The sequence below is a fragment of the Anolis sagrei genome, chromosome 1 (genome assembly GCF_037176765.1).
Source record: "Anolis sagrei isolate rAnoSag1 chromosome 1, rAnoSag1.mat, whole genome shotgun sequence".
NCBI lineage: Eukaryota > Metazoa > Chordata > Lepidosauria > Squamata > Dactyloidae > Anolis > Anolis sagrei.
The window spans coordinates 75,087,073-75,102,741 of record NC_090021.1 but is presented as its reverse complement, the minus strand read 5'-3'; the positions used below and the strand labels follow the sequence as shown (position 1 = coordinate 75,102,741).

The 15,669-nt window shown below is 36.4% G+C and overlaps 1 protein-coding gene across 4 annotated transcripts in view; it reads left to right on the top strand.

The window, feature by feature from the left end:
• Positions 1–15,669, top strand: part of GRM1 (glutamate metabotropic receptor 1) — a 231,509-nt gene that overhangs the window by 70,464 nt on the left and 145,376 nt on the right. For all 4 annotated transcript variants that reach the window (XM_060753514.2, XM_060753515.2, XM_060753513.2 and 1 more), the window contains exon 3: positions 7,570–7,819. In XM_060753514.2, the coding sequence (XP_060609497.2) occupies positions 7,570–7,819 (250 nt within the window). The remainder of the gene's footprint in view (positions 1–7,569; positions 7,820–15,669) is intronic.

Below are 15,669 nucleotides of genomic sequence, written 5' to 3'. Positions count from 1 at the left end.
AGGGAAAGAAGCAGCGTGACAGTCAAGGAGATTTAAAGAAGATTGAAAGGCTGGAGATTAAATTGGGAAAGATAAGTAACTGATTCAAATAGGGGAAAATAGGTTTGAGATAATCGATCAGGAGCAGTAAATAAGAATCTATATTAAATTGAATGAATAGGTGTTGAATATTAAAGTATACCAATTGATTTATTTAGATTGAATTATTATTAGATTGAAGTATCTATCATTAATATCTGATTAACTTGATTATAAATTAAATTGATTGAATATTGAATAAAATTAAAGAATATAGATTAAATATATATATATATACATATAAACATATAAAATTTGGATTAAATAAAATAAAATATTTAGAATCAATTAAGGAAATCCTAATTAAGTATTAGAAAGTGTTGTTGGGAGTAACAAAAAGTAGATGTCATCAAAAGGTAAACAAGAGAAGGAAAAGCTACAATTAAGAAGAGGATCACTTGATACCAGCCTCAATATGGAAAATATACTGAAAGAAATCAAAAAACTGTCTGAAAAACAAGACTCATTAAAAAAAGAGATGGCGGATAAACAAGAGGAGTTCTTCAATAAACAAGAAAAGAATTATAAAAATATGACGGAAGAGTTCCAAGGTATGAAAAAGAAAATGGAAGAGGAATTTGGGCAAATAAAAAAAGATATAACTCAGCTGCATGGAGAAGTAAAGGAACTGAAAACTAGCAAGGAAAAGATGGAAGAAACACAATCCCATATTTTGAAGAGAATTAAGGGCATAGATAGACAAAAGGAAAAAATAGAAATCGAGCAAGAAAAATTACTTCAGAAACAAATGGACTACTATTTAAGATTCAGAAATATTCAAGAAGAGAAACAGGAGGATATTGAGCAATTGATGACTAATTTGATTATAAAATGCCTAGAATGTGACGAGGATGAACTGGAGATGGAGTTAGACCAAGTGTATCGAGTATCTTCATTCTATTCAAGGAAAAATAAGACACCAAGAGATGTGATAGTTCAATTCACACGCAAAAAAACTAGAGATGAGGTGCTATATAGAAGTAATAAAAATCCAATCTATTATAAAGAGACCAAGATTGCTGTTTTAAAAGAATATCCACAAGCGACATTGAGCAGAAGAAGAAAATACTACTTCCTTACAGACGAACTTAAGAAAAGATCCATCAGATTTTGATGGGAAAGAATTGAAGGTGTTATGGTAACATATAAAGAAGAAAGATATTGGTTGACAACGGAGCAGAAAGCCAAGGCCTTTTATGAAAATTTAATGAAGGAATCTGGAGAGGAAAAATCTGGAGAAAGAAAGGGAGACAAAAAGGCATTGACACCGGGAAATGGAAATGGCAATGGCAAAGAGAAGAAAAAACCAAGAATTGAGACTCCAGAAGAGTATAGACGATTCAGCAAAAGTCAAGGGAGCAGTATACCAATGTTAGAAGATTTAGGAGAGGGAGCCTATGGACCGGATGTGACTGCGCAAGGAATTTCGGAATTGAATCTTGGCGATGCAGGACCAGAGACAGATTTACTCGGATAAATGGCGGAAAGACAAATTAAATGCTTTTCGAATAATATTAATGGTTTGAACTCACCCCAGAAACGGAAAAAAATATTTGGGAAACTACGAAAGGCAAACTGCGACATTATATTATTACAAGAAACACATATCTGCCACAAGCATGTGGCACATTTGGAAAATAAAAAATTAGGAAAGACATTCTATTCATCATATGAAAAGAAGAAAAGAGGAGTAGTCACATATATAAAGGAGAATTTGGCACCGGAACTGGTATTTAAGGACGTAGAGGGAAGATGTGTTGCTGTTAGAATTTTGATGGGTACTTTGAAAATTCTCATATGTAATATATATGCACCAAATGGCCCAAAGACCAAATTCATTCAATTCCTGTCCACAAAATTGAGAGAAGCAGAATTTGATGAGCTCATACTGATAGGAGATTTTAATGGAGTAATGGACAAGAAAAAAGATAAGAACAAGTTAAAAGCGGATGGAGATATCGGGGGGTTGTTACCGCAAAAATTTTTTGATCTTCAAAGAGAATTTGATTTGGAAGATACCTGGAGAACCAGAAATGAAAAAAAGATGGACTATACTTTTTATTCTCACCGACACCAATCATGGTCAAGGATAGATCTTGCATGGATTACAAAAAATCTATCAACTAAAGTTGTAGAAATGGAGATCCTTCCTAGGGACATTTCAGATCATTGTCCATTGGAAATAAAAATAAATCAAAAAAACTTTCAAAGAAAATGGAGATTGAATGAAAATTTGATTAAGACAGAGGAAGACAAAGTACATTACAATAAAATTATCAAGGACTATTTAGAAATTAATGATATCGATGAGACAAAAGTACAAGTAGTATGGGATGCGTTGAAAGCGGTATTAAGAGGATGCCTTATACAACACGGAGCTAGGAAAAATAAAGAAAGAAATAGACAAATGAAGGAAGTGATGAATAAAATCGAAAGTAAGGAGACTGAACTAAAGAAGAAACCGGACAGTAAAAAATTGAATAAAGAATTAATAAGACTCAAACAGGAGAAATCCCGTCTGGAGACGGAAAAGCATGCAAGAGAGCTAAAATTTTTGAAACAATAAATGTTTGAGAATGCGAATAGATCTGGGAAATGGCTGGCAAGACAAGTTCGTAAGAAGAAACAGGCCACACAGATAACGAAAATAATGGATGGTGATAGAATATTCACGACGGATAAGGAAATTATGGAAGAATTCAAAAAATATTATAGTAAATTATATACTAGTGATGGAATAAAGAAAGAGGAAATTACTGAGTACATAAGCCAATTGAGATTACAAAAAATCCCCGAAGAAATACGGGAAAAGTTGAATAAAGAAATAACGGAGGAAGAGATAGATAAAGCAGTGAGTAAAATGGACCCGGATAAAGCCCCAGGCCCAGATGGATTTACAGCTGGATTTTATAAATCAATGAAGGGAACGGTATTACCAATACTGAAAAAAGTCCTAAATGAGGCATTACTACATCAAAAAATTCCAGATTCTTGGAACGAAGCCGAAATAGTAATGATTCATAAGGAAGGATTAATACCAGAAGATATCAAAAATTATAGACCTATCTCCTTATTGAATGTAGATTATAAAATATTTACGAATATTTTGGCGACAAGACTAAAAGAATTTTTGACAGATTGGATAGGGGAGGATCAAACAGGGTTCCTCCCAGGAAGATATATGAAGGATAATATCCGGACAGTTTTAGATCTGATAGAATATTTTGAAGCAAACCACCAGAAGGAAGTGGCAATATTATCGATTGATGCAGAGAAAGCATTTGATAATTTAAATTGGGACTTCTTCAAGATTTTAATTCAAGAAATGGATATGGGGGCGAAATTTATAAATGCAATTAACGCTATTTATGAAGCACAAAGGGCGAAAATACGGATAAATGGTCAACAATCTGAGGAATTTGTAATTACGAAAGGAACACGACAAGGATGTCCGTTATCCCCTTTGATTTTTATTATGGCTTTAGAACCGTTAATGAGGAAAATAAGAGAAGATAAGAATATCAAAGGTGTAAAAGTAGGAAAATTTGAATACAAGATTAAAGCCTTCGCGGATGATCTATTGGGAATTGTAGAAGACCCAACAAATAATTTGGAGAACTGGATAAAGAAGTTGTATGAATTTGGAAGAGTGGCAGGCTTCAAAATTAACAAAGGAAAAACTAAGATCTTAACAAAAAATGTAAAGGTGGAACACCAGGAGAAAATAGTAAAGGATACAGGAATGGAGATCGTCAAAAAATTAAAATATTTAGGAATCTGGATAACTGCAAAGAATGGACAATTGTTGAAAAACAATTACGAATTAGCTTGGAGCAAGATTCAGAAAGATCTTAAAAATTGGAAATCACTGAAACTATCTCTTTTAGGAAGAATAGCACTAATTAAAATGAATATATTACCAAAGTTATTGTTTCTATTTCAAAATATACCAGTAATCAGAAATCAAGTAATTTTTAAGAATTGGAACAAAGAATTATTGAAATTTGTGTGGAATGGAAAAAGACCTAGAATTAAATATTTAAATCTAATTGATAAAAAAACAAGAGGTGGACTAGGGTTCCCGGATCTAAAAGCATATCATGATGCATGTGCTCTGTTGTGGATAAGAGACTGGATGTTGTTAGAAAATGAAAAAGGTTTGAATCTAGAAGGACACGACTTACGAGTAGGATGGCATGCCTACACGTGGTATGATAGAGAAAAAAAGGAAAAAAAATTTGGAAATCACTTCGTAAGGGCATCCTTGATAAGAGTATGGACGAAATATAAGAACTATTTCTATAATAAAACGCCTCTATGGATATCTCCAATGGAGGCACATCAAAGAAGACTATTGGGATGGAGAGTATGGTTAACATATAAAGATATTTTGATAGAGAAGACAACGGAGATTAAACCCTATCAACATTTAAAAGATAAAAATATTAACTTGACCTGGCTGCACTATTTACAGATGAAAGAATATATTAAACAAGATAATAAGATAGGCTTTACTTGGGAAGAAACAATTTGGGATAAAATCCTGAATCTAAAGAAAAAAGTAATCGCAGTTATTTATAATACACTTTTAAAATGGCTAACGGAATGTGAACAAGTTAAATCATGTATGATAAAATGGGCAGAAAATATAAGAAGACCTATACAATTTAAAGAATGGGAACAGATGTGGAACAAAAAGCTGAAATATGTATATGCAACAGATTTAAGAGAAAATTGGATAAAAATGTTCCACAGATGGTATACCACTCCAAAGAAACTTTCATTAATGAACAAAAACTCCTCTGATAAGTGTTGGAAAGGCTGCCAACAGATTGGTACTTTTTACCATATGTGGTGGACATGTAAAGAAATAGGGAAGTATTGGTCTATGGTACACGAAGAGCTACAAAAAATTTTGAAAAGAGTTTTTAAAAAGAAACCAGAATATTATTTGTTGGGTTTTACAGACCTGGATTTACAATTACAAGAAAATGAGGACAGACTGTTTACTTACACTACGACGACAGCCAGAATCACCCTAGCAAAAATTTGGAAACAGAACAGTATTCCTACTAAGGAAGAATGGCTCGGAAAAATCAGAGAAATAAGAGAGATGGATGAACTAACTTTTTTGTTGAAAAAAAATACTGGAAATCCGATAAAGAGAACAGATTGGACACTTTATGACAACTACGAGAAAGAAGATAGTAATTAAGAGTTTTATCCTACAATGAGAATAATTTGGTTTTGGAGACACAACACCTGATGATGAGATGGAAGTCAACCTTTTTTATTTTTATATATATATATTTTTCTAGTTTTTTGTATAGTTTTTTATATTCTTTCTTCTTTCTGTACTGTTCTATCCTCTTTTGAGTGTTCCCCCTCTTTCGTTGTATTTTATAGATAACCTAATAAAAATTCATATATATATAAAAAAAAGAATAGTCAATGTTCATGGACTAGAAGTAGAGAACTCTGAGGTGAAAATTTAGCAGGCTTGTGCCCCCCTCCCCCCCCGATGTTTCCATGATTTAGTCACCATCCGGTAAGGGAATCATTATGCCCTCCTTGCCGATAAATTATCACAAAGGGTTATGTTTAAAAAGAGAGAGAAAAGAAAACAGGTAGTAATGTAGCACTTGCATGGGATGATATGTGTTCCAGTGTCATAAAGCCCAGCAGAACATCAATTGAACCTTTTTTGTTTGTTCTTATTCCAAAGGAAATAAACGAGAAATGCTTTCAGGTAGTTCATACTTTTGAAGATTCCTTCAGGACAGAAGGTAACAAAACAGCAGACAAGCAAAGTTGAGTAACTGGAGAGTTTCAAACCAGTGGAAGGGATGCTTTGGATTATGTTCTTGCATTGATTTAAGACGCGAGAGAAGATACCTTGTTCATATGAACACTGGGGCTTTTCATTCCCAGTTCACTGTTGCTTCTTAGTGCCCTAACAGCTGGCAGTACCATTGATTTCTGTCTCTTCAGCATTAACAAGCCCCAAGAGTAAGTAAAATGCTCAACTTCTTGGTTAACCTTTGTGGCTCTTTCCTCCCTCTGCCTTTCTTCCAAGTGTTCACATTTACCATCCTTTGTTTACTGTCATGCTATGCCAAGTCCCTGTTAAATAAGCAAATTTTTTCCAAGCAACTAAAGAGTCAAATAAGTCCCAGTATATTAACAGAAGCAGCCTCAAATGCTGAAGTCCCTGTAGGCTACTAGTTTTTATATACACACACTCACACAAGCCATTGAGAGCAAGATAAAGCCCAAGTTCTGAATCCAAGTTTTTGTCACACCAAAAGAGTTTTCAGAGTTCCTTCAGGAACAAACACAAACCAGAATTCAAGTCCAAGATCAACCAAGTTGGCAGTCTGAAAATATCAGAGTCAGAAGTCAAAGTTAGAAACCAAAACATAGCAGTCATGAGTACAATAATCAACAAAACCAATAATCCAAAGAGCATCAGAATTACACCAAGAAGCAATGCCATTGTCTTGACAAGCCTAAAGCCTTGAGAATCTTTTAACCTATGTTCTTGGATGTTGCATGTGTAGAGCCTATTTCTTTGCTAATCAGGCAGACAGACATGGGTCAGCACACTCTTGTCTGTATTCTAAAAGGGACAGTGCATTTAACCCTTTATAAGCCTGCCCTGATGTGCTGGCTTCTGTTTGCTCCCCTTGTTGTAAAGTGGTGGCTACTGCTGAATTTGCCTCTTCTGCAATAGCTAAGATAGGCTCGGTATGCTGCGGAGAGCTGCTGGTCTCCAACTCCACTACTGGCCCTTCTAGCAACCCCTCGTCTTCACTCTCAGAGCTAACCAGGGCATTACCATAAGAAAGTAATAATTAAGATTCACCAAAGTCTCATTCTATAAACATGTTCTGGGGTGTGTGTGTGTGTTTATGGCTGCTGCTGCTACTGGTGGACTAAAGAAAAGGAATTGCAGTGAAATGTATAGTCATATCACACTTGCCTCCCTTGTTCTCCAGTATTTGCCCTTGTAATAGTAACCGAGATAATTTGAGCAGTAACGTATCAGTTCTCCATCTGAGTTTGGTGCGGGAAACTAAAAATAAGTTCTGAAGGAAAGATAATAATGTTTTCCTAGATAAACATTGCCGCAAATATTCAATAAAGGACAGTTACTGATTAGGCATGTTCGGTGAGTCATATTAAGTGGGATTGTTACAGAATTTTCTCTGACTGGATCTTCACTGCCATGTAATGCGGTTCAGAACTGCATTATATGGTCAGTGTATTCATATAATACAGTTCAATGCAGTCAAACTTCCCTCTATCTAGACACTGTACTCCTATTGATGTAGCCTAGGTTTGCATTGATGATTAGGAGATGATGCCCCTTTCTTTGCTCAAGTGTACACTTTTCAATTATCTTTCACATTTTGCAGATTCTCAGATGCTGCTAATGTCATTGCAGGAAATAATAACAATAACCATATTCCTCCATTTTGCTTTTATTAGGAAATTATGGTGAGAGTGGCATGGAGGCTTTCAAAGAGTTGGCTGCTCAAGAAGGGCTCTGTATTGCTCATTCGGACAAGATCTACAGCAATGCAGGAGAGAAGAGCTTTGAGAAGCTGGTCCTGAAGCTTCGGGACAGGTTGCCAAAGGCCAGAGTGGTCGTTTGCTTCTGTGAAGGCATGACTGTCAGAGGAATACTCATGGCAATGAGGCGCTTGGCAGTTCTTGGAGAACTCGTATTGATTGGCAGGTAGGTCATTGCAGTCATTTTTGTTGTGGTATTAGTGTGAGAAATGTGGTTTTTATGGTTGCTGACTTAAATATGGGCTTATTAAGGAGCAATTGTACTGGTAAATAAGGAAAAAGAATACTGACAGTTGCAATTATTTCCCATTTGCCATCACAAACAAAAACATATATATATAACATGCATGTATAAGTCGAGGGCAGGTTTAGGGCCAAAATTATTGGTTTTTATATGGAGGCTTCTAAACAGAGGCTGGATGATCATATGTCAGGAGTACTTTGATTGTGCTTTTCCTGCATGGCAGGGGGTTGGACTGGATGGCCCATGTGGTCTCTTCCAATGATTCTATGAAGCATCTTGGTTCCTTGAAATATACTAGTAATACAAATATTCTTCACTCCATTCATGTTCTACATGTTTCACTGCCAACTACCAGATGTGTCAAATTATTTCATTGTGAATGCCTTGCCATGTTTCATCTATCTACCCTGATGAACCATTCTCCGCAGACATTTTGGAGGAAAGGTTTGGCAAAGTAATATTTATCTTGACTCCATTAAAAATGTTTGAATATGATCTATAGCGATTAATCACTGATTAGATATCCCTCCGAAACTATCCTCTCTATTATCCAAGTTCCAGCATCTTTTAATGATTTGGGTATTGGACTAATACACTGGGAATCCAGACTTTGAATCCTACTCACTCATAGAAACCCAAAGGTGACCTTGGGTAAGTCATACACACTTAGCCTCATAGAAAGGCAAAGGAAAATCCACTGTGAACACATCTTGCCAAGAAAATCCTATGATAGGTTTGCCTCAGCATTGCCTTAAGTCAGAAATGTCTTGAAGATACACAGTAACAACAAAAATCCCTTTTCACTTGAGCCCAAAATAGTTGTTAAGCAGGAGGGATGAAGATCAGTTCTTATGGCCATTTGATAGTGGCCTACTTTTGTCAGAAGATCAGTAAAAGGAACAGTATTTTGCTACTTCCCAAATTATTGTTGTCAGGTTTTCAAAGTTGACATTGGAGACTTTCAAAACTGCAGGGTTGAAAGTCAGGAAGGGGCTATTTAACACTTTTTGTTCTGCTTAAATGGCAAATTAAAGTATTGATTACACTTAACTTACCCACACATTTCTTTGTAAAATAAGTGTATTCTCCACATTCACAAATTACCTGGCGCACACATTTTGCTTTTATGAAAGGTCCATTCATCCCAAAATGTGGTGTTTAAAATCATAGGATTTAGAGACCACACAGGCCCTCAGCATTTCAGGGATACTCAATCAAGGCTCTCCTGACAGATGGCAATCCAGTTTTTGTTTCAAAACCAACCAAAAAGAAGACTCCGCCGCACTCCAAGGCAGCACATTCCACTGTCAAACAGCTCTCACCATCAGGAAGTACTTCATATTAATGCTCAAGTGGAATCTCTTTTTCTTTGGTTTGAATCCATTGCTCCATGTCTTAGTTCCTAGAACTTCAAAAAACAATCCTGCCCCAACTTATTATAGCATCCTTTAAACATGGCTATCATGTTCCTTTTTAACCTTCTCCTTAGCATGTCCAGCTCCCATGACACATTTTTTTTTTACATATTAGTTAATTTCTATAGAACGAAAAGCTTTCTAACTTCCAAAAAATCAGACTATGATTTTTGGATGGTGTGATTTTAATATTGAATTTAATTTTTAAATATTTAATATGTATGAGTTTTAATTCCATGAATTTTAAGTTGAATGTTGTATGTGTTTAAGGCATTGAATAATTGCCATATGTAAGCTGTCTTGAATCCCCCTTGGGGTAGAGAAAGGCGGGGTATAAATAGGGTAAGTAAATAAATAAATGGGGGACATTTTTAACAATAAGATACCTACCAATTCCATAGGGGACAGGCTTTCAAACCTTTAAAAAAGACATCTAATAAGGGACCCCTTATTTTTCCCACACAATTTTTCTGTTTTAAATAACTCCTTAGATATTTACCTTATTGTGATGGTGCAGCTGGACAGAAGAATACAGGAAGTGGAATTGGTAGCTTGTCTTTTCTCCTAACAGCTTCATGGAATGATTCAGATCAAAATATTGTGGGAGAAGAGAAGGAAAGGTGAAACATTGTCTTTGCTTGTGAACCTCTTCCAACAACTATGGAGTCCTCTATGGATGCTTTTCAGTGTAGACAAAGACACAGGGCAAAATCTTGGACCATTCCACATCACATAATTATACCACTATGATTCCATGATTTCATCGTATGGAAACTTGAGGTCTGCATTTTTAAGGATGTGTATTTAGAATTCTTTACCAAAGAGCTCCAGGATTCCATAGGATGAATGCATGGTTATTAAAGTGAAATACTAATGGCACAACAGTACAGAATGATATAGTCCCAAATTTCATTGTCTTGCATAACAGTTAATTTGGAATCAGTTAATGATAAATCAATAATTCTTGAAGGCTCTACATCTGTGGAGAAATAATAAAAAAATTCTGTATGGGCTTTCCTCAGAAGACATTATCATGACACTGGAACTGGTATAAAAAACCTTCTCCTGGTGGAAGCTTGTTTTATATTATAGATAATATCCACCTTGACCATGGATATTCACAATTCCCCTTAAAATAAATTCCACCTGAAGTGTTTTTGGGCCCATATCTATTAAAGCCAGATATTCAGTTCTCCATAAACCAGGGAACATAGATAAGTTTTTAGTTGTTTTCTGAAAGAGAGGAGTGTGGGAGCCATTCCAATCTCCTTCAGAACAAGAACTGGTCTAAATTAAACATCACAGGGTGTAAGTCAAGTGGCTGGTGGGTATGTGGTAGATGGAATTCACAGGATGAAGTTTCTGAACACTCAGGACAATTGCAGAAGTGGGGGAGGGGATGGGAAAGAACAGAGAAAAATATAACTATCTTTACTATCTTTTTTTCAAGCTTGGTAACTGTCAGGGTTCAGGAGCTAAATTTGGAAGCTGGACCACAATATCCATATCATCTCTGGAGAATTCTTAAAAAAGTAACTTTTCTAAGACCTGGTCGGAAAGCTTCTTAATTGGATGAATAAATGATGAAAAAAGTATAGCTTTAGTGTTGAACAAGGTACACATTCCCCATTTTCTACATGTGAAAATAGAATTATGCTTGTAATATCAGTTGTGTGTCCTTTATTTGGAATGGTTGGAACCCAAAGTACTTTCAGTATCATATTTCTGGGACTTTTAAAGTATTTGCATATATGGACATAAGATATCTTGGATATGCAATCTGAGTCTAAACATGAAACTCATTTATTTTTTACATGCACATTACAAATATAGTCTGAAGATAATTTCAATGTTTTTTTAAATAAAATAAAAATGAAACAAGGTTCGCAAATACAGAACCACCAGAAAGCAAAGATGTCACTATATCAGGCACCCACTATTTTAGGTGCTTGTTTTAAAGGAAAAACAGAGCTCTGTATGTTACTGAAATAGCAACAGGCACACTTGTGGGAACACAAACATGGACAAAAGGAAGTGGCGTAGTCCAAATACAGTAGTGTCTTGCTTATCCGACTTTTGCTTAGACGACATTCCATCTTATTAGACGGTCTTATCCGATGCCTCTCTTTTCCTCTTTTCCTCCAGCATTTCTCCTTCAATTAAAGGACTGCTCCCCAACCCTCTCTCCATTCCCAATAAGTTAAAAATCCAAGACAAGGAGGAGGAGGGAGGAAAAGAGAAAAAGAGGCAGGACAGGAAGTGGAAGTGTCCTTCCTTCTTCCCTCTGTGATTCCCTCTCCTCCTTCCCTCTCCTCTTCTGCATCTGGGAACTTCCTGCTGGGTCACTCTAGCCCCAAGGCATTGCCTTGCCTTAACCCTTTGAGTTCCTGTTGTTAGTATTCTAGGTGTCTATAGCCACGTTGGATGGGTAACAGTGGAAGACTGCATATTATCCTACATTTTAGTTTATCCAACATACTGCTGGCCCAGTTATGTTGGATAAGTGAGCCTCTACTGTACTTCGTTTTGTACATTAGTGAGCTCAGATTTATTGGCTAGTTCTTCTAAGCAACCGCTGTGACTCGCCACCCCATGCTCCATTCCTTTGCGGCTTCCCCCTTTCTCATCACATGGGGAAATCCCTTTTTTGGTGGCCTGATCCATCTTTCCTTATGGAAAGATGGGGAGCCTGTTGTAGGCTTCTGTAACCATTTTTTCCGATGGCAGAAGCTCTCTAACCACAGAGCCAGTCCTGAAGTAGCTGACTGGAGTGTGATTGGAGCCACCAAATGCCATCAAACTGCATAAAATAAGGTACATATGAGGAGGTACTTAGAGTGATGCAGAAAGAGAATGCAGGAGGATGTGTGAAACAAGGAAATAGGAAATCATCACAATTTAAACTAGTTTTTTTGAGTAGAGGAATGCATAGAGTGCTGACTGTAACACCTGCCTCAGCAAGAGACAGTAATACTTGTGAAATTGCTTTTACTCATGTCTTGCGATCAGCGTTTAAACTGCAAATGATGGGGAGCAGCACCTCCTTCTCTGGTCGCCTGAGGGATTCATTCCATCACTATTTCATGCTCCTCTCAAGGTCCTAGATGGGGATAAATTGTAGAGAGATACTGTGGACTAACTGTCAAAAAGGAGGCTGCTGATGACAGGAAGCTCCGAGCATTTTTGTCTCAGCTGGTACAGACACCATTTGATGCTGAAATGTATAAAGACAGTTGAAGAGCTGCCTCAAAATGGGAGAAATCTCTCAGTGATTTTCCTCCTTCAAGGCATTTTAATAATTCATAATTTTAGTATTTGAAGGCCAAACACCTTGAGGGTAATTGTTGTTCTTCATCCCTGTCTTCCACATTTCCACCTGTACTACCTCCATTTTGTGAACACAAAGCATTCCCATGAAGGCAACATGTGGAGAAGAATGTTATACAGTAAGAGGCACAATTCAATCTCATATAGATTGAAAGAATATGATTTTGATTCTATGATTCTATGATTTTATTTCAGTTCATCCCTTGATCCTCATGAAATATACTCCTCTAATGAGTGAAACAAACCCGAAATGGTCACCTTTTTTGACATTTGCCATAATATTTATGGATGGATCTTCACTGTCATATCACCAATCCTTGTTTCCACAACAAGGCAATTTGTTTCAAAATCCAAATATCACAGGGACAGAAAGTGAGGTGAAATCTTCTGAACAGGGGCACAGACAGCAAAACAAACCCCACAAAAGTGTTAACCTTTCCCTTTGCTATCCAAAGCTAATATTTGACTGGAGTTACACTTTAAAAAGTACCTGTTCCAACTTACATACAAATTCAACTTAAGAACAAACTTACAGAATCTATCTTGTTCAAAACTTGGGGAATGTATATAATACATCATATGGTCAGTGTAGACCCTTATAATGCAATTGAACTGTATTATATGAGTCTACACTGACCATAACGCAGTTCTAAGCTGCATTATATTGGATCCAGAATTTCATTTTTCTGCTTAGAAGAGCATGTAGAGGACACTGAATCCCTAAACAGGCAGAGGGATTTTGGGAATTAGTTTAAAAGTGGCATTCTGTTTACTATAATCTCAGACTGCTTCTACAAAGCCATTTAATACAAGCTAGGACATGGATTAACGAGAATTGGTTCCCTGCAGAATGTCTACGCAGGTATTGTCGAAGGCTTTCACGGCCAGAATCACTGGGTTGTTGTAGGTTATTCGGGCTGTATGGCTATGTTCTAGAAGCATTCTCTCCTGATGTTTCACCAGCATCTATGGCAGGCATCCTCAGAGGTCGTGAGGTTGTGAGATCTTCACAACCTTGCAACCTCCGAGGATGCCTGCCAAAGATGTAGGTGAAACATCAGGAGAGAATGCTTTTAGAACATGGCCATATAGCCCGAAAAACCTACAACAACACAGTGTCTACACAGGCCTACCAAGAACTACCTGGAAGTTGGGACACTGGCCACAAAGATGCAGTGGAAGAATTGATATTTTTTCTTATTCCATCTGGCATGATGCACTGATAAAAAGCCTGCCTGATGAATATCAGCACTAGACAAAAGCAGAGCAAAGCAAGAAAAAGAAACTGGTAATTCCCATGGGAATGTTGTTGTTTCCCCTCTGAAAGGAGATGTTTGTTTACCTTCTGGCCAAGTGGTGTATCTTGTTTCTTCAGCTGAATGCTGCAGAACTAGCCTATCCCCACAGCGCACCACATTTTTGTTCTCAGATTCCCGATCTGTATGAAATATACATTGTTGGATTTTATGGCTTGATTTCTGGTGAGTTTTTTAAAATATGCTTTTTCTAGCTGGATGTGCATTGTGGCACATAAAACTGAATTTTAGTGCATGTGTGGAAGTGCCCTGAGTATCAAAAATTGATTTTTTTTAGCAATTATCACTACCTGATAAAATCGTGGTGGCAAGATTGTTGATTTTGAGAAAAATACAGTGACACCCCCCCCCCCCGCCCCTAGTAATGCATTTATGTAATGAATATTGGCACTTATAATGAGTCCAGAGGAAGATTCTTTCTAATTAAAAACTTCCATCATGAAAATTCTTGATTTTATCATCTACATAAAGACCTGGCTTTATGAACAAGCGTTTGGTTAAGCAGTGCAACCAATCATAGGAAGACGGTAAATGGAACATAGGAATGGCACAAGGATTATGAGAACGGATCTGATTTCAACTGAGGCGTTATGTTATGTCTGTTTTGTTGTTCTGTCTTGTTGATTGTTAACTGTTGTGGATTGATGCTGTTGATCCTGTTTGTTGCACTGTTATGTTTTAATTGCACTGACACTGTTTGATAATTGTACCATGTAAACCGCATTGAGTCGCCTGTTAAGGGCTGAAAAATGCGGTATAGAAATAAAGCAAATAAATAAATAAATAAATAAATAAATACTTCATGCCTTGCAACATCTCCTGTGCTGGGTCACTTCAAAAGGAGCAGCCACACTGAGATAGTTCTGTGATAGAGATCTAATTTAGGGTTTGTACTGTTACCAAAAGAAGTGTGAGCTTCACTGTGAGTTCTAGATGTGGAAGATCGTTAGGAAAGTATTAATGAAGAAAATGGTTTCCCATTTCATATAGCTGGATATAAACCTCTTAATCTCCTTTATTTAACATGCTTATGCAGGGTACTAATATCCTAGCATAATGTGGAATAGCTCCACTGTATTTTGACAAAATGAAACAAAGAGTTGATGGTTTCATGTGGGATTTCGACAGAGGTTTATCACATCCTTTTAAAAAGCCATAGAGATATTAGAAGAAGGCTGATTGTGTGTAAAATTACCATATTAGTAGGTGGTTGACTCTGCAGGCAACAGTTAATATGTTAAATGAATGCTGAAAGACTTTAGGATAAATTCCAAGAAAACTTGTCAGTGTGAAAGCCTTACCATATTAAAACATAGCCAAAAATCAATATTTTTTCTTCTAATTCTGGGAAGTGAAAATACAACTGTAAAAAAATGCCAAAATATTTTACTTATCAGTAAAGAAGCTTGGTCTGGCTTAGATACTACAAACCATGCTTTCTTCAAGACAGAATTAAAATGAGAATCCAGTCACAATACCCTCAGCAATACATCTGAAGATGAAGTGGTGTGGTAGCTCTCCACCTGAATAAAAATTTGGGGAAGTCAAGATTCCATGTGAACAAGAATCTTTTTTCTTCTGAAGCATTGCTTTCTGTATTTGGAAAATAATTGTGGAAAAGTCTGATTTAGGCACTCACTTATGTCCAGTATGAAATTGGTTTTAATAATGCCTGAACTGGTTTTTATGATATTGCCTCTTCTATCTAAACATG